Source organism: Salmo trutta, chromosome 40, assembly GCF_901001165.1.
Source record: "Salmo trutta chromosome 40, fSalTru1.1, whole genome shotgun sequence".
Classification (NCBI taxonomy): Eukaryota; Metazoa; Chordata; class Actinopteri; order Salmoniformes; family Salmonidae; genus Salmo; species Salmo trutta.
Genome location: NC_042996.1, coordinates 16,283,908 through 16,303,513, shown reverse-complemented (window position 1 = coordinate 16,303,513; position 19,606 = coordinate 16,283,908). Strand labels below are relative to the sequence as shown.

The 19,606-nt window shown below is 43.2% G+C and overlaps 1 protein-coding gene across 1 annotated transcript in view; it reads left to right on the top strand.

The window, feature by feature from the left end:
* Positions 1 to 990: 990 nt before the first annotated feature.
* Positions 991 to 19,606, top strand: part of ttll12 (tubulin tyrosine ligase-like family, member 12) — a 33,200-nt gene continuing 14,584 nt past the window's right edge. Inside the window, exons 1-10 of the mRNA XM_029742360.1 lie at positions 991 to 1,222; positions 3,058 to 3,206; positions 3,569 to 3,767; positions 3,855 to 4,014; positions 11,367 to 11,500; positions 12,003 to 12,079; positions 12,164 to 12,280; positions 12,950 to 13,144; positions 13,227 to 13,338; positions 17,680 to 17,831. Coding sequence (XP_029598220.1) covers positions 1,070 to 1,222; positions 3,058 to 3,206; positions 3,569 to 3,767; positions 3,855 to 4,014; positions 11,367 to 11,500; positions 12,003 to 12,079; positions 12,164 to 12,280; positions 12,950 to 13,144; positions 13,227 to 13,338; positions 17,680 to 17,831 — 1,448 coding nt within the window. The 5' untranslated portion in view covers positions 991 to 1,069. The remainder of the gene's footprint in view (positions 1,223 to 3,057; positions 3,207 to 3,568; positions 3,768 to 3,854; positions 4,015 to 11,366; positions 11,501 to 12,002; positions 12,080 to 12,163; positions 12,281 to 12,949; positions 13,145 to 13,226; positions 13,339 to 17,679; positions 17,832 to 19,606) is intronic.

Sequence of the window (19,606 nt, the reverse complement as noted above, 5' to 3'; positions counted from 1 at the left end):
TTATTCTAACAAGGGGCAAGGGGAGTTATTATCCATATAGAAGGAGGTAGCTCTTTATGCTATGCAAATAAGGGAGAGAGGTCCGGGGCAGAGGTCCGGGGCAGGAGAAGTCAGTCGTTCCATGGAATTGCTCAGCTCTGTTACTTTGTGTTACTCTGTAATAAAGTCTAAACTGAATTTACAAGTTCCGGTATCTGTGCAAATATTTGACTTAATATTTCCACAACATCAGTTAAGATCAAATTCTTATTTATAACGACGGCCTACACGGGCCAAACCCGGACGACGCTTGGCCAATTGTGTGCCGCCCTATAGGACTCCCAATCGTGGCTGGTTGTGATATAGCCTGGATTCGAACCAGGGTGTCTGTAGTGACACCTCTAGCACTGAGATGCTGTGCCTTAGACCGCTGCGCCACTCGTGAGCCCTAACACAGGGGTTCCCAAACCTTTTCCCTCGGGGTCCTCCTTCCGGCATTGGGGAACATCCCGCGTGAACCACATCTATTTCTATGGGCACAAGCACTGTTCATGACAAACTGTTCACAACCCTCCTGCTGGTGGAGAGAATTTTACAGGTTTATTTCCTGAAATTATACACATTTTGTCAAGGGGTGCAAATAACATTTAGCAATTTTAAAGCAAATTTTCTTGCAGTTCTATCATTTTGCCATGTCTAATGTGTATACATGTGATATTTGAGTGACAAACAAAAACGGTATCTGACATGGGCTAGTTGAGCTGGACATTTCAGACAAGTTATAAATAGCTCTCTAAGGTATGCAATGACTAAAATGACAAGAAAAACTAACTAACCAATTTCGAAATCTCACCTTGTGCGTTCTACTATTACAACTGTACACTAGGTGGCGCGCCCCACCGTTTGGGAACCACTGCTCATACAGACGCAATAATAAGACAAAAACAATGACGAGCTGTCTATCCAAGTCTATGGTTCCTTCCAGAAATCTCCCATAATGCACCGCCAGCGTGCTCCGCTCCGGAACGACCCGGTAGTTCGGTACACGTTCTTATTATGTACCACATGCGATTCACGCGTAGCGTTAAAGATGGAGCAGCCTAACACGGAATCTAACACAAACGTTATGAATGGCGAGGAGGAACAGTTCAATACCTTCCTGTCTTTGCACTCCGCTGCGCTACAGTCCTCAAGAATCCCTCGGCTATATTGGAAGAGCTTGTACTACAAGCTTATCAACGAGGTCGGTAGCGTAATGGCTGAAGCTACATATAGCCCTTGATCATGACTCTCGGTTCAGTTCCATTACACGTCACGTTAAGTCACTGGACGAAGGGGAGATATTTGTTAAGATCATTAGCATGCAAAGCTTGGGGTACGGTTTTGCAAACATAAGGACCTTTGAAATCAGTGAGAAATAATTGTCAGAAAACAAAAAGGTTAGGTTAAATTGATTATACACCTTGATGGCCGTGTAGGAACAGTAACCCCTATGTCTTCATTTTTTAATACCGCGCGTTTATTTACGGAAAACAATGCAAACGGTGAACACCTGTGGTAAATAGCTATCTAGCATGCTCCAAATTAGTGGGTTCGGCTATTTCAGCCACACCAGTTGCTGACAGGTGTCTAAAATCGAGCACATAGCCATGCAATCTCCATAGACAACCATTGGTAGTAGAATGGCCTTACTGAAGCACTCAGTGACTTTCAATATGGCACCGTCATAGGATGCCACCTTTCCAACAACTCAGTCAAATTTCTGCCCTGCTAGAGCTACCCCGGTAAACTGTAAATGCTGTCCTCTGTGTTTGGCGGATGCCAGGAGGACGCTACCTTCCCGAATGTGTAGTGCCAACTGTGGTTTAGTGGAGGAGGAATAATGGTCTGGTGCTGTTTTTCATGGTTCGGTTAGGCCCCTTAGTTCCAGTGAAGGGAAATCTCAATGCTACAGCCATCAATTACTTTCTAGACGATTCCGTGCTTCCAACTTTTTGGGGGCAAGACCTTTACTATTTCAGCATGACAATGCCCCCATGCACAAAGGGTGGTCCATACAGAAATGGTTTGTCGAGATTGCTGTGGAAGAACTTGCCTGGCCTGCACAGAGCCCTGACCTCAACCCCATCGAACACCTTTGGGATTAATTGAAACGCCAATTGCGAGCCAGGCCTAATCGGCCAACATCAACTCCATATCAATGCCCATGATTTTGGAATAAGATATGCGAAGAGCAGGTGGCCACATACTTTTGGTCATGTAGTGTATGTGTAAACGTAACTCAGGAAGTGTAGTTTCATATGGCTATATGGATCCATGGTTATATGGATCTGTGCAAAACTGCTACAGTAAGTGTTTTTAAAATTTTATTTGAAGGATTCTTTCTCGCTGATGGAAGATAAGGGCCATATGTTTCAAAGCCATACCGAAAGTGATCATTATTGATGTTTCTAAAAGATGTGTATAATAAAATCAAAATCCTTGATGACAGGACAGGGGGCGCTGTATTGAACCCACTGCACAGCCATCCTGATACTTGATATGTTTTGGAAGCTATAGAAATGCATTTAAGATTTACATGAGTTAATTCTATTACAGGCACCTTAATGTACACTTTTTAAATGTATATTATGTGAGCTAAACGTAATCATAAACGCCACCACCTCTACTGGAGCTAGGCTAGTTAATATTAGTTCTGGCTCAGTATCAGATCCAATGCCTGTGAGTGGCGCAGCGGTCTAAGGCACTGCATCTCAGTGCAGGAGGCGTCACTGCAGTCCCTGGTTTCAATCCAGGCTCCATCACATCCGGCCGTGATGGGGAGTCCCATAGGGCGGCGCACAATTGGCCCTGCGTCACCCGGGTTTGCCCGGGGTAGGCCGTCATTGTAAATAAGAATTTGATCTTAAATGACTTGCCTAGTTAAATAAAGGCACATTTAAAAAAAATATGGTTTGCATGTTTAACAGTTGTTTTCAATGCAATTTCAAGGTTAACATTCTGCATGTTGTATATTCAACTGGGTTTTATGGTTATCTGGCTAGCCTATCTAAATCTTCCCTTGCTCTTCGGATCTAGGTGTACGATGCAGGAGAAGTGTTTGGCGTCATGCAGGTAGAACAGGACGATGAAGATGAAGAGGGAAAGAAGGCTTATCCTAGTGTAGAGATTACGTGTAAAGTGATTGTGACCAGGGGGACTGGCATGCAAGCCTCAGACCCCACCAGGTGAGGGTGCTGTAGTCATACTAAATAACCACCTGTTTACCATCTCATGCAAGTCACCAGTGCATGTCACCTACCACCTCACTTTTCCATGGAGATGATATAGTTTTTTATTTATTTTCTCACGGTCAAGAGCACAGTGTTTTTATAAGTAGGTGTAAAACTACAGATTGTATAAAGTGGGTACACTTATTTTCTTACGCTTTGGTGGGCTTACCCATTTTTCTAAGACATCCCACATACTAGCATTTGACCTCCGTCTACATCTCTTCTATTCTTTGTCTGTCCTGCCTCATCACTTCCTCTTCCATCTCCCTATCCTGTATCTCTTTTACCTCATATCCTCTAATTCCGCCATCCTCCAGTATCTTCCTGGTTGACCATGCATGGACGTACCGCGTGGAGAGCTCTAGGCAGCAGCTGGAGCAGATCCCCGGCCTCCTGCCCAGGATGGCTTCCCTCATGGGGGTGGACTTCCACGGAGAGGCCCCTGATCCAGAAGTTGTGGAGCTGGTGCTGGAACAAATGTGGAAGTACAACCAGACCTACCAGCTGGCCCAGGGGGTATGAGCACATACTCTCTCTTTCACGCACACTATTTCTTTCTCTCGCTCTCTAACACCCCCCCCCCCCCCTCCTGTGTGTGTCCAGTCAGCAGAGGAAAAAGTGCCCGTCTGGTACATCATGGATGAGTTTGGCTCCCAGGTGCAGCACTCTGACCAGCCTAGCTGTTGCATGGCCCCCTTCTTCTACACACAGGGCCAACTGGCCTACACTGTGCTCTGGCCTCTCGCAGACCTGCAGGAGGGAGGTATAGACACTTATTGGCGTGTGCATATACACACACACACATTCACAGTGTAGGGTTCTTAGTCTTGATGAATCCCGAGAACAAAATGACAAAAACACTTAAAATCAAGGTTTTATAAATGATGAGCCATGACGAGTTGTACACATGTGGCATGCAAACTTCAACACACATGGATTTCAAACACCAGTTGATCTACATTAGAGAGGGAACTTTCCTCAGCCTGTAGAATCCATGCAATACTAATCATAATATATCTCAATGACAGAAGGAAACTACTAAACAAAAATATAAACGCAACATGCAAGAATTTCATACATTCATAGAGTTACAGTTCATATAAGGAAATCAATCAATTGAAATACTTTAATTTGGGCCTAATCTATGGATTTCACATGACTGGGAATACAGATATGCATCTGTTGGTCACAGATACATTTTTTTTTAAAAGGTAGGGGCGTGGATCAGAAAACCAGTCAGTATCTGATGTGACCACAATTTGCCTCATGCAGCGCAAGACATCTCCTTCGCATAGTTGATTGTGGCCTGTGGAATGTTGTCCCACTCCTCTCCAATGGCTGTGCGAAGTTGCTGGCTATTGGTGGGAACTGGAACACTGTCGATCCATAGCATCCCAAACATGCTCAATGGTTGACAAGCATTTTGCTACACTCGCATTAACATCTGCTAACCATGTGTATGTGACAAATAGAATTAGCTTTGATTTGAAAAATAACATGGCTGGAAACAGAATAACATGGCTATATATAGGGAGTACGAGTCAATGTGCACGGGTATGAGGTAATTGAGCTAGAGATGTACTGTTCATATAGGTAGTCTAGGCAACAGAATAGATAAGACTGTCCCAGCAGTGTGTGTGTGGTTCCAGTATGCATGTTATGTGTATGTTGTGATGTTAGTGTGTTGTGCCTTCAGAAAGTACTCACACCCCTTGACTTTTTCCATATTTTGTTGTTACCACCTGAACATTAAAGTTCTTAAATTGAGATTGAGTCTCAGGCATACACACAATACCCCATAATTTCCAAGTGGAATTATGTTTTTAGTTTTCTTTTTTACCATAAATGAAAAGCAGAGATGTCTTGTCAATAAGTATTCAGTCCCTTTTGTTAAGGCATGCCTAAATAAGTTCAGGAGTACAAAATTGCTTAACAAGTCACATAGTAAGTTGCATGGACTCACTCGGTGTGCAAAGCATTACAGCATTTGAGCATGGAGAAGTTATTAATTACACTTTGGATGGTGTATCAATACACCCAGTCACTACAAAGATGCATGTGTCCTTCCTAACTGATTTGCTGGAGAGGAATGAAACTGCTCAGGGTTGTCACCATATGGCCAATGGTGACTTTAAAACTTAGTTTAATGGCTGTGATGGGAGAATTGAGGATGGATCAACAGCATTGTAGTTACTCCACAATACTAACCTAAATGACAGAGTGAAAAGAAGGAAGTCTGTACAGAATACAAATATTACAAAACATACATGCTGTTTGCAAGGCACAACAATAATACTGCAAAAAATGTCCTGAATACAAAGTGTTATGTTTGGGGCTAATCAAATACAACACATTACTGAGTACCACTCTGCATATATTCAAGCATAGTGGTGGTTGCATCATGTTATGGCTGTGCTTGTAATCGTTAAGGACTGGGGAGTTTTTCTGGATAAATAAATGGAATGGAATAAAGCTAAGCACAGACAAAATCCTAGAGGAAAACTGTCTGCTTTCCACCTGACACTGGGAGATGAATTCACCTTTCAGCAGGACAATAATCTAAATCACAAGGCCAAATCTACACTGGAGTTGCTTACCAAGAAGACACTATCTTCCTGAGTGGCATTGTTACAGTTTTGACCTAAATCGACTTGAACATCTGTGGCAAGACTTGAAGATAGCTGTCTAGCAATGATCAACAACCAACTTGACAGAGCTTTAATAATTTAAAGATTAATGTAGAAATATTGCACAATCCAGGTCTGCAAGACTTACCCAGACAGGCTCACAGCTGTAATCGCTGCCAAAGGTGACTTTGGGTCGAATACTTGTGTAATATATATATATTTACTAATGTTAAAATCTTTGTAATAACAAAATGTGGAAATGTAAAGGGGTGTGAATACTTTTTGAAGGCATTGTACAGTCGTGGCCAAAAGTTGAGAATGACACAAATATTAATTTTCAAAGTCTGCTGCTTCAGTGTCTTTAGATATTTTTGTCAGATATTGCTATGGAATACTGAAGTATAATTACAAGCATTTCATAAGTGTGGCTTTTATTGACAATTACATAAAGTTGATGCGAAGAGTCAATATTTGCAGCGTTGAAACGTTTTTTTTTCAAGACCTCTGCAATCCGCCCTGGCATGCTGTCAATTAACTTCTGGGCCACATTCTGATTGATGGCAGCCCGTTCTTGCATAATAAATGCTTGGAGTTTGTCAGAATTTGTGGGTGTTTGTTTGTCTACACGCCTCTTGAGGATTGACCACGAGTTCTCAATGGGATTAAGGTCTGCTGAGTTTCCTGACCATGGACCCAAAATATCAATGTGTTGTTCCCTGAGCCACTTAGTTATCACTTTTGCCTTATGGCAAGGTGCTCCATCATGCTGGAAAAGGCATTGTTCGTCACCAAACTGCCCCTGGATGGTTGGGAGAAGTTGCTCTCGGAGGATGTGTTGGTACCATTCTTTATTCATGGCTGTGTTCTTAAGCAAAATTGTGAGTGAGCCCACTCCCTTGGCTGATAAGCAATCCCACACATGAATTATCTCAGGATGCTTTACTGTTGGCATGACACAGGACTGATGGTAGCGCTCACCTTGTCTTCTCCGGACAAGCTTTTTTTCCGGATGCCCCAAACAATCGGAAAGGGGATTCATCAGAGAAAAGGACTTTACCCCAGTCCTCAGCAGTCCAATCCCTGTACCTTTTGCAGAATATCAGTCTGTCCCTGATGTTTTTCCTGGAGAGAAGTGGCTTCTTTGCTGCCCTTCTTGACACCAGGCCATCCTCCAAAAGTCTTCGCCTCACTGTGCGTGCAGATGCACTCACACCTGCCTGCTGCCATTCCCGAGCATGCTCTGTACTGGTGGTGCCCCGATCCCGCAGCTGAATCAACTTTAGGAGACGATCCTCGCGCTTGCTGGACTTTCTTGGGCACCCTGAAGCCTTCTTCACAACAATTGAACCGCTCTCCTTGAAGTTCTTGATGATCCGATAAATGGTTGATTTAGGTGCAATCTTACTGGCAGCAATATGAAGCCCTTTTTGTGCAAATCAATGGTGATGGCACGTGTTTCCTTGCAGGTAACCATGATTGACAGAGGAAGAACAATGATTCCAAGCACCACCCTCCTTTTTTGAAGCTTCCAGTCTGTTATTCAAACTCAATCAGCATGACAGAGTGATCTCCAGCCTTGTCCCTGTCAACACTCACATCTGTGTTAACGAGAGAATCACTGACATGTCAGCTGGTCCTTTTGTGGCAGGGCTGAAATGCAGTGGAAATGTTTTTGGGGGATTCAGTTCATTTGCATGGCAAAGAGGGACTTTGCAATTAATTGTAATTCATCTGATCACTCTTCATAACATTCCGGAGAATATGCAAATTGCCACCATACAAACTGAGACTTTGAAAATTCATATTTGTGTCATTCTCAACTTTTGCCCATGACTGTATAGTCCACACCTGGTGTTTTTATGTCCTGGGTCATTCAAGTCTATTGGAGGTACACCAGATGTTCTTGTCGAGCCAACGGGGCCTTGTACAATGTAATCAGCTTGTAATCATTCAAGAGAGCAGTGTTGTCTTGTATAGTTCACACTACAGGGTTTAAACATAGTATTTGGCCATAGTAATGGTGTCTGACCCAGAGCACATATAGCGAGCACTAATTTTGCTGGCTCCTGAAATAAATAATTGACACATGGTTTGGAAAGTTCTCAATAGTACCGGCACAGAGTCAATGTGCGGGGGCACCGGTGTCACGGTAATTGTGGTAATATGTACATGTAGGTAGCATTATTATTAAGTGACTATGCATAGATGATAAGAGTAGCAGCATGGGGGGTGGGGGCAATGCAAATAGTCTGGGTAGCCATTTGATTAGCTGTTCAGGGGTCTTATGGCTTGGGGGTGGAAACTGTTTAGAAGCCTCTTGGACATAGGCTTGGCGCTCCGGTACCGCTTGCCGTGCGGTAGCAGAGCGAACAGTCTATAACTAGGGTGGGTGGAGTCTGACAATTTAGGGGCTTCCTCTGACACCGCCTCGTATAGAGGTCCTGGATGGCAGGAAGCTTGGCCCTGGTGATGTACTGGGCCGTATGCACTACCCTCTGTTGTGCCTTGCGGTCGGAGGCCGAGCAGTTGCCATACCAGGCAGTGATGCAACCCGTCAGGATGCTCTCGATGTTGCAGCTGTAGAACCTTTTGAGGATCTGAGGACCCATACCAAATCTTTTCAGTCTCCTGAGGGGGAATAGGTTTTGTCGTGCCCTCTTCACGACTGTCTTTGTCTGCTTGGACCATGTTAGTTTGTTGGTGATGTGGACGCCAAGGAACTTGAAGCTCTCAACCTGCTCCACTACAGCCCCGTCGATGAGAATGGGGGTGTGCTCGGTCCTCCTTTTCCTGTAGTCCACAATCATCTCCTTTGTCTTGATCACATTGAGGGAGAGGTTGTTGTCCTTGCACCACACGGTCAGGTCTCTGACCACCTCCCTTAAGCTGTCTCATCGTTGTCGGTGATCAGGCCTAGCACTGTTGTCATCAGCAAACTTAATAATGGTGTTGGAGTTGTGCCTGGCTGTGCAGTCATGAGTGAACAGGGAGTACAGAAGGGGACTGAGCACGCACCCCTGAGGGACCCCGTGTTGAGGATCAGTGTGGCGGATGTGTCGTTACCTACCCTCACCATCTGGGGGTGGCTTGTCAGGAAGTCTAGGATCCAGTTGCAGAGGGAGGTGTTTAGTCCCCAGTTCCTTAGCTTAGTGATGAGCTTTGAGGGCACTATGGTGTTGAACACTGGGCTGTAGTCAATGAAAAGTATTCTCACAAAGGTGTTCCTTTTGTCCAGGTGGGATAGGGCAGTGTGGGGTGCAATGGAGATTGCATCATCTGTGGATCTGTTGGTGCGGTTTGCAAATTGGAGTGGGTCTAGGGTTTCTGGGATAATGGTGTTGATGTGAGTCATGACCAGCCTTTCAAAGTGCTTCAGTGCTACAGATGTGAGTGCTACGGGTTGGTAGCCATTTAGGCAGGTTACCTTTGTGTTCTTGGGCACAGGGAGTATGGTGGTCTGTTTGAAACATGTTGATATTACAGGATCAGACAGGGAGAGGTTGAAATTGTCAGTGACGCACTTGCCAGTTGGTCTGTGCATGCTCATAGTGCACATCCTGGTAATCCGTCTGGCCCAGCGACCTTGTGAATGCTGACCCGTTTTAAAGGTCTTACTCACATTGGCTGCGGAGAGCGTGATCACACAGTCATCCGAAACAGCTGATGCTCTCATGCGTGTTTCAGTGTTAATTCCTCGAAGCGAGCAGAGAAGTTATTTAGCTCATCTGGTAGGCTAATGTCACTGGGCAACTCTCGGCTGTGCTTCCCTTTGTAGTCTGTTAGTTTTCAATCCCAGCCACATCTGACGAATGTCAGAGCCAGTGTAGTACAATTCAATCTTAGTCCTGTATTGACGGTTTGCCTGTTTGATGGTTTGTCGGAGGGCATTGCGGGATTTCTCATAAGCTTCTGGGTTAGTCCCGCTCCTTGAAAGCGGCAGCTCTACTCTTTAGCTCAGTGCGAATGTTGCCTGTAATCCATGGCTTCTGGTTGGGTATGTACGTACAGCCACTGTGGAGACAACGTCCTCGATGCACTTATTGATAGTCAGTGACTGATGTGGTAAACTCGTCAATGTCATCGGAAGAGTCCCGGAACATATTCCAGTCTGTGCTAGCAAAACAGTCCTGTAGTTTAGCATCTGCTTCATCTGACCACTTTTTTTATTGATCTTGTCACTGGTGCTTCCTGCTTTAATTTTTGCTTGTAAGCAGGAATCAGGAGGATAGAATTATGGTCAGATTTGCCAAAAGGAGGGTGAGGGAGAGCTTCATACGCATCTGTGTGTGGAGTAAAGATGGTCAATAAATTTTTTTCTCCCTCTGGTTGCACATTTAACATGCTGATAGAAATGAGGTAAAACTGATTAAAGGTTCCCTGTATTAAAGTCCCTGGCCACCAGCAGCACCGCCTCTGGATGAGCGTTTTCCTGTTTGCTTAAGGCGGTATACAGCTCATTGAGTGCAGTTTTAGTGCCAGCCTTGGTCTGTGGTGGTATGTAGACCGCTACGAAAAATACAGAAACTCTCTAGGTAGATAGTGTGGTCTACAGCTTATCATAATACCTACATTAAGTTTCTGAACTAATGTTTACCACTGTTTGTTTTTACTGTCTTTATTTAGAACCTAACAGACAACTAGTCAAAGCTCCAAACCAAGTTTATTCACCCGCTGGTTCAAACAGCTGAAAAAGACAGACATGTTTACACGCGTACATATATATTTTTACCTAATATTGGGTGGAGTCAACTCATTGCACATCTTGACAGCCAATACATCTCAAATCAAATTTTATTGGTCACATACACATGGTTAGCAGATGTTAATGCGAGTGTAGCGAAATGCTTGTACTTCAAGTTCTGACCATGCAATAAGTAACCTAACATTTTCACAACTACCTTATACACGCAAGTGTAAAGGAATGAATGAGCAACATCTCTGTTGCTAGGCAGGAACTTAAGTAATGTGTTTAATGAAACTGTTCCTTCTCCTTTCATCTGACCTGACCTCAGCCCTCTTTCTTCACTAATTCACCGTTATCAGTGACCGCCACAATGTGATGCCCTTTTCCCTTACTTAGTAACTTTCCAGGCCCATAGCTCTTATCCAACCTCCATTGACCCCACCATATACATTCTTCATACATGTACCCGTATGAAGAATGTATACTTCTAGTATAGGAAGTATTTCAAGCTAGAACCCAACAACACACACACCATTGGGGGAGGTGCTTTAGCTGTGGTACGGTAGGACCCCAGGCTTCTCCCTGGTGGTGAATCTATGGAGATGCCATTGAAGTGGGCTATCAGTGACAATCTTTCCCTCCTCCCCCAGGCTGGTATTCACACTTACATGCCTTCAAAACGTGGCCAACAACGGTCCACGTAATCTATAGGCTAGGTGTGATGAACCGGTCACCGCGTCTTCCCCCTATGTCCCCATAACCCTTTTGTTCAGTGCGTCTCTCTTAACTAAGTTTCTCTCCCAGAGGAAGTGACACGGGACTATGCTTATGGCGAGAGCAACCCTCTGGTGAGGAGATGTCGATTGTTGCCATGGATACCAGCTGACCTGGAAGGGGTCAGCACTCTGACCCCTGAACCCTCTGATCTCTACTATGAGGTAGGGAGACCGGAAACATGTTTCTAGTGTCAATACGGTCAGCCGATGAACGACTCACTCAATGTCTTGAGGAAGATCTACACATGAAACCTGCAGAGGTCAAATGAATGAAATGTTTAACTATGGTTAAATATGTCCTCTAGTGAATTGATATGCAATAAAATAAAAAAAAGATCCTGTTTGAGAGCGATATGTCCAAGTATAAGTACAGTAAAGTACACACTAAAGGGTCAAAAAAATAAAATGTTTTTAACAAGTGTTTTTTTTTTTTTGACAACTGCAAACCTGCATGGAGTAGGGCATTCAAGGAGTTGATCTGATGGAAATCTGTTGCTTGAGGAGCAATAGAGAAAAGAATAAAGCCCCCCCTAACTGTGCCATGTCATGACCTACCTGGACCAGTTATTGAGATGCGCCTTGTGTTAAATGGAGTGAAAAGCAGACTGGAGTGCCATTTTTAAACTGCCAATACCTCTTTCTCCCCCTGCCTTTCTCTCCTCAGACCATTTCACAGGAGAACAAGGAGATTCTTCCTCTGGACATTCGGCCCCATACTGTCCCCAAAGACAAAGTGCTCAAGTCAGTCCAAGTCCGTTTTGATCTCATTACCGAGATGTGACATATAATCATGCTCACGCGCCTCTTTGCGTGCATGCCTTGCAGGGTGTTCACAGAGATGGAACAAGTTCTAAACAATTTCCATCACCCACGGTTCACGTTCACAGAGACTGAAGAGGAGGCCGATATTCTTTGGACATTCTCCCACATCAGAGACTACAGGTGAACACACGCTTTCAACGTGTACCCAAAACACTATTCCATCATTTAATCACACTGACGCCCGATGAGAATCTACCCAACATTTCAAGCCATGTCAAACTCCTACATTCTTATTTCAGAACTGATACTGTTCACTTCTACAACTAATGTGGGGTTTTTACTAGATTTGGGCTTTTTGCTCTCTGAGTATGTTGCTTTTGGCTGATTCCGCAGTGTCGTCTTAGTAAGATCACGGCTCACTTCACAACCCATATCTTATGTCAACCACAGACGTCACAGATGCATATGTAACGCTGGTGGCCTTCCAAGTGTGAGCACCTTAGTAAGTAGTGTTAAGTGACATGTAAATGATGAGGTGCTTCAAATTCTAGTTATTTTATAGTGCATTGGGACAGAGATGGCTGCTTTCTGTCCCAATCACACACACCTCAGATAACACTTTAACCAAAGCCTCCAGGCTGTTTGGGCGGTGAGATAAGTCTTCAGGGCTCTGGCCTTAATCTTAGCTGTCTTTAGGACACCATTAATGAGAGTACAAGTGATTTATTGGTAACTTATTCATCTAGGATCTCTCAATCCTAGCCAAGATGTGAAAAACACCAAACGAATATAATAATCCTAAACTGACTCTCTCTCCCTCAAACACGGAGTCTGTCCGTCTCTTCACAGGAAGTTAAGCGAGGAGCGTCCTCACGTTATGACCAATCAGTTTCCCTGTGAGACGGTTGTCACAGTGAAGGACTGCCTCTCCGCCGTGTCGCGGAGGGCCCGGGGAGGCCAGGGGGCCGAGTGGCTGCCGGAGACATTCAACCTGCAGACAGAGCTGCCTCAGTTTGTCAGACATTACCAACAAAGACGAGGGAGGTGAGCTCAGATCATCAGATGTCTCCCTTCATATAGGACATAACTTTTCATGTAAGTCATTGTGGGTGTGTGTCTGCTCCAGGGGAGAAGACAATCATTGGATCTGTAAGCCTTGGAACCTGGCCCGGGGGCTGGACACACACATCACCAACAACCTAGACTACATCATCAGACAGAGAGAGAGCACGCCCAAGGTAACACACACACACACACAAACACACCATGGTCATGTGGAAAAACAATTATAGAAAAGCATCCTAATATAACCCCCTGCAGTTGTATCTATTTACATCAGACTTAAATATTAACACCACCAGTCTTCTCTAAGGCCTGGAGTTTTGTGTCCCGTGTGGTCCTATCTTAAACCCCTCTGAGACCCGGTCCAGATGGCCTCATGATCAAAGCCGTTAACCCCTCACTCCCCCACTTTATCGCCAACAGAGAGCCCAGAGGGGTCTCGGGGCCAACAAAAGGCTAATTGAGGCCATATTAGCGTACCATTCACACATGCTTGTAACTCTTTAGCACCTAGTGTAGCCATCTCTTTTCCAATGCCCTTTAAATGACATGTCACTTTGCACTACTCACACTTTAGTGCTCACAAGTAGGTTTAAGTCAAAACTGTAACTAGGCCACTCGGGAACATTCACTGTCTCTTTTTGCTAAGCAAGTCCAGTGTAGAGTTGGCCTTGTGTTTTTAGGTTATTGTCCTGCTGAAAGGTGAATTCTTCTCCCAGTGTCTGGTGGAAAGCAGATTGAATAAGGTTTTCCTCTAGGATTTCTTTTTTTATCCTGAAAAACTACCCAGTCCTTAGTGATTACAAGCATAGCCATAACATGATGCAGCCACCACTATGCTTGGAAATATGGAGAGTGGTACTCAGTAATAACACTTTGTATCAGGACATTTTTTGCGGTATTCCTTTTTTAATTTATATTTTGTTTTACCTTTATTTAACTAGGCAAGTCAGTTAAGAACAAATTCTTATTTTCAATGATGGCCTAGGAACAGTGGTTTAACTGCCTTGTTCAGGGGCAGAACGACAGATTTTTACCTTGTCAGCTCGGGGATTCGATCTTGCAACATTTTGGTTACTAGTCCAACACTAACCACTAGGCTACTTTAGTGCCTTGTTGCAAACAGGATTCATGTTTTGGAATATTTTTATTCTGTACATGCTTCCTTTTCATTGTGTCAACTAGGTTAGTATTGTGGAGTAACTACAATGTTGATCCATCCTCAATTATCCTATCACAGCCAATAAACTCTAACTGTTTTGAAGTCACCGTTAGCCTCATGGTGAAATCCCTGAGTCATTCAAAAATCACATTACCCTCTCTGGGAAATGTGGGATGCTAGCGTCCCACCCGCAGGACACACTATTCAACAGCCAGTGAAATAGCAGGGCGCCAAATTCAAAACAACAAAAATCTCGTAATTCAAATTTCTCAAACATACAACTATTTTACACCATTTTAAAGATGGAACTCCTCGTTAATCCAACCACATTGTCCGATTTCAAAAAGGCTTTACGGTGAAAGCATAGCATTAGATTATGTTAGGACAGTGCCGAGACAAGAAAAACCACACAGCTATTTTCCAAGCAAGGAGAGACGTCACAAAAACCAGAAATACAGCTAAAATGAATCACTAACCTTTGATCTTTATCAGATGGCACTCATAGGACTTCATGTTACACAATACATTTATATTTTGCTCGATAAAGTTCATATTTATATCCAAAACCCCCATTTTACATTGACGTGTAATGTTCAAATATTTTGCCTCCCAAAACTTACGGTGAATGACCACATCAATTTACAGAAATACTCATCATAAACGTTGATAAAATATTAAACTGTTATTCAAAGAATTATAGATACACTTCTCCTTAATGCAACCGCTGTGTCAGATTTCCAAAAAACTTTACAGCGAAAGCACACTTTGCAATGATCCGAGTACAGAGCTCAGAGACGAAACCAAACCCGCCATTTTGTGGAGTCAATAAAACTCAGAAATAACATTATAAATATTCACTTAACTTTGATCTTCGTTGGAATGCACTCCCAGGAATCCCAGTTCCCCAATAAATGTTCATTTGTTTCGATAAAGTCCATATATATGTCCAAATACCTCCTTTTTGTTTGCGCGTTCGGTAGAGTACTCCAAATGCACTGTGCTCGCGCAGTTAAGTTCAGACGAAAAGTCAAAAAAGTTATTACAGACGATGTATAGAATGTCAAACGATGTATAGAATCAATCTTTAGGATGTTTTTATCATAAATCTTCCATAATATTCCAACCGGACGATTCCTTTGTCTTCAAAAAAGAAAAGGAACACCGCTAACTCTTAGGGGAGCGCGCGCCACTGAGCTCATGTCATTTTCTCACTCATCTACTTCCAAAAGCTCTTATTCTCCCAATATTCACAGTAGAAGCATGAAACAATATTCTAAAGACTGTTGACATCTAGTGGAAGCCTTAGGAAGTGCAAAATGAACCCTAAGTCACTATATACTGAATAGGGAATCACTTGAAAAACTACAACCCTCAGATTTCCACACTTCCTGGTTGGATTTTTCTCAGGTTTTTGCCTGCCATATGAGTTCTGTTATACTCACAGACATCATTCAAACAGTTTTAGAAACTTCCGAGTGTGGTCTATCCAAATCTACTAATAATATGCATATCCTACCTTCTGGGCCCGAGTAGCAGGCAGTTTAATTTGTGCACGTCATTCATCTGAATTTCCGAATACTGCCCCCTGTCACTAAAAAGTTAAACACTATGACTTGTTAAGCCCTTCTTTTTTTTTACTCCTGAACTTTAGGTTTGCCATAACAAAGGGGTTGAATGCTTATTGACTCAAGACATTTCAGCTTTTCATTTTTAATTAATAAAAAAAATAGATCAACAAAATAACCTTTCCACTTTGACATCTTGGGGTATTGTGTGTAGGCAAGTGACAAAACATCTACATTTAATCCATTTTAAATTCAGCCTGTAACACAACATAATATGGAAGTCAAGGGGTGTGAATACTTTCTGAAGGCACACAAAAAAAAGAGAAGGAAAAATACACATTGACACCCACCCATACATTTAACCCCCCCCCCCCAAAAAAAACTCCCTTGCAGACAGGTGGTTGTGCATTGGAAAGCAGGGCTGTAACACAACAAAATGTGGAAAAAGTAAATGGGTGTGAATACTTTCCGATGGCACTTGTGTAGTGTAAAGAGACTGATCTATATTAGAATGTCTCTTTAAGAGCTGTCACCCATGCTACCTCCGGAAGTAGTGTGGGAGGCATCTATACCACATAGCCCCCACTAAATGGGACAGTGTAAAGATGACTCTCCCACAACAGATGTCCCTGCACTAATTGTCTTAATACCAGTAGACAGCGTTTTTGCTGTTAGCCAAATGGAAAATTTAAAGTTGCTTAAAATATCCACACATTTGTGAATCATTGCATTAATCAAGTGTGCAGCACAATGTGCAATATGGCTTAGATGAGAAGTTCCTGTATAGTTTGAATTGCTATCCTTATTTTGTATATCTACAGTATATACTGTCTTGTGCTAATTGCTGCACTCACACATGAAGCAGGAATGTGGCCTTGGCCAAACCACGTCCAAGGCTAGTGTAAACCACGTCCAAGTCTAGTGTAAACCAAGGCTAGTGTAAACCACGTCCAAGGCTAGTGTAAACCACGTCCAAGGCTAGTGTAAACCAAGGCTAGTGTAAACCACGTCCAAGGCTAGTGTAAACCACGTCCAAGGCTAGTGTAAACAGATCTCACTAGACATATTTACTAATGTAAATGGCCCCTCTGTGCTGTCGGCGTGTCTCACTTAGGGGCAGGCAGAACCGTGAACCGTGGCTTTAGACACTGGTATGTGGAGGAAATGAATTACATACTATGTGGTTTAATTAGACATACTATGCTATTTTTTTACTTGTCCATTGTTATATGCTGGTATTTTTTGCTGCTGACTTGTCTTGTTTGACTTAGTAATACATCTGAGCGTACAGATTTGAGCCGTTTGGGTGCGACTGCGGTTTGTGACCTCTGTTTACGATCGGCAGGATTTTAGCTATGTGGGAATTACAGAGAATGGTGGCGATATCAGCTATCTTGATCTGCGCAGATGAGCTAAATTACTTTTTACAATTCTGTTCCCCTGTGCCCCGTTTCTGCACATCTGCTATCTGTCACACGGATAAGAGGATGTACTTTCTATAAAAGGAGAGAGAACTCTGTTCGTTGGGATTTTCAACTCTGAACTATTTGAGTGATTGTTGAATTGCTCCATTTTTGCTAAAAACATCTGTCTCTTCTTTTGGTTAGAATTTCCACCACAGGTGTTAGCCAAAGGGAAGCCTCGGAGAGAACCATAATGCCTATACACATCCAGTCAAAACATCACATTATGAAGTGAACACAGCAATTAGATGTTGCCTGATGAATGAAGTTGTGTGTTGACTAGCCTATTTGTTGGTGTTTGTATTTATGCCTGTGTGTGTCTCCCAGGTGGTGTGTAAGTACCTGGAGGATCCGGTGCTGTTTGAGAGGGAGGAGGTGGGGATGGTGAAGTTTGACATTCGCTACATGCTGCTGCTGCGCTCAGTTCAGCCTCTACGCCTCTACTCCTACAACGTGTTCTGGCTGCGCTTCGCCAACAGGTTAGACACTTCCCATCAACTGCTGCAGGAAGTGGAGCTTCCTTGCGACACTCATTTGTCCACGTTTGTCATGCTGGCGTTCGCCACAGAATGCTGGTCTATACTGGGTTTCTTTCTTTCCAGTAGGAAATCAATAAATCGCGTTTTATTTGTCACATGCGCCGAATACAACTGGTGTCGACTTTACAGTGAAATGTTCATTTACGAACCTTTCCCAACGATGCAGAGTCGAAAAAGAGAAAAAAAGAATGCAAAATAAAATATGCACACAGATGGAAATGCATACAGGAAGTCCCAGTACCAGGTCAATGGTACTGACTAGGCATCAGGATAGATAATAATAAGGTATTTGAGGTAGATATGTACATGAAGGCAGGGTAAAGTGACTAGGCATCAGGATAGATAATAATAAGGTATTTGAGGTAGATATGTACATGAAGGCAGGGTAAAAGGACTAGGCATCAGGATAGATAATAATAAGGTATTTGAGGTAGATATGTACATGAAGGCAGGGTAAAGTGACTAGGCATCAGGATAGATAATAATAAGGTATTTGAGGTAGATATGTACATGAAGGCAGGGTAAAGTGACTAGTCATCAGGATAGATAATAAGGTATTTGAGGTAGATATGTACATGAAGGCAGGGTAAAGTGTCTAGGTATCAGGATAGATAATAATAAGGTATTTGAGGTTGATATGTACATGAAGGCAGGGTAAAGTGATTAGACATCAGGATAGATAACAATAAGGTATTTGAGGTAGATATATACATGAAGGCAGGGTAAAGTGACTAGGTATCAGGATAGATAATAATAAGGTATTTGAGGTAGATATGTACATGAAGGCAGGGTAAAGTGACTAGGCATCAGGATAGATAATAATATGGTATTTGAGGTAGATATGTACATGAAGGCAGGGTAAAGTGACTAGGTATCAGGATAGATAATAATAAGGTATTTGAGGTAGATATGTACATGAAGGCAGGGTAAAGTGACTAGGCATCAGGATAGATAATAATAAGGTATTTGAGGTAGATATGTACATGAAGGCAGGGTAAAGTGACTAGGTATCAGGATAGATAATAATAAGGTATTTGAGGTAGATATGTACATGAAGGCAGGGTAAAGTGACTAGGCATCAGGATAGATGATGATGATAATAATATAAATAATAATAATAATGAAAAGAGTGCACACATTTTTCTCTGGTATCGTTTTCCGGACGGTAGCAGAGTGAACACTCAATGGCTTGGGTGGCAGGAGTCTGGCAATTACACCGCCTGATATAGAGGTCCTGGATGGCAGGAAGCTTGGCTCCAGTGATGTAATGGGCTGTCCACACCTCCCTTTGTAGTGCTTTGTGGTCAAGGGCGGTGCAATTGCCATACCAAGCGGTGATCCAGCCAGTCAAGATGCTCTCGATGGTGCAGCTGTATAACTTTTTGAGGATCTATGACAAATCTTTTCAGTTTCCTGAGGGGGAATAGGTTTTGTCGTGCCCTCTTCACGACTGTCATAGTGTGCTTTGACCATGTTAGTTTGTTGCCTACCCTCACCACCTGGGGCCGACCCGTCAGTAAGTCCTGGGTCCAGTTGCAGAGGGAGGAGTTCAGTCCCAGGGTCCCTAGCTTGAAGGGGACTATGTTGAACGCTGAGATGTAGTCTATGAACAGCATTCTCACATTGTTATTTCCCCTCTTGTCCAGGTGGATCTGTTGGGGCGGTATGGGAATTGGAATGTGTCTAGGGTGTATGGGATGATGATGGTGTTGTTT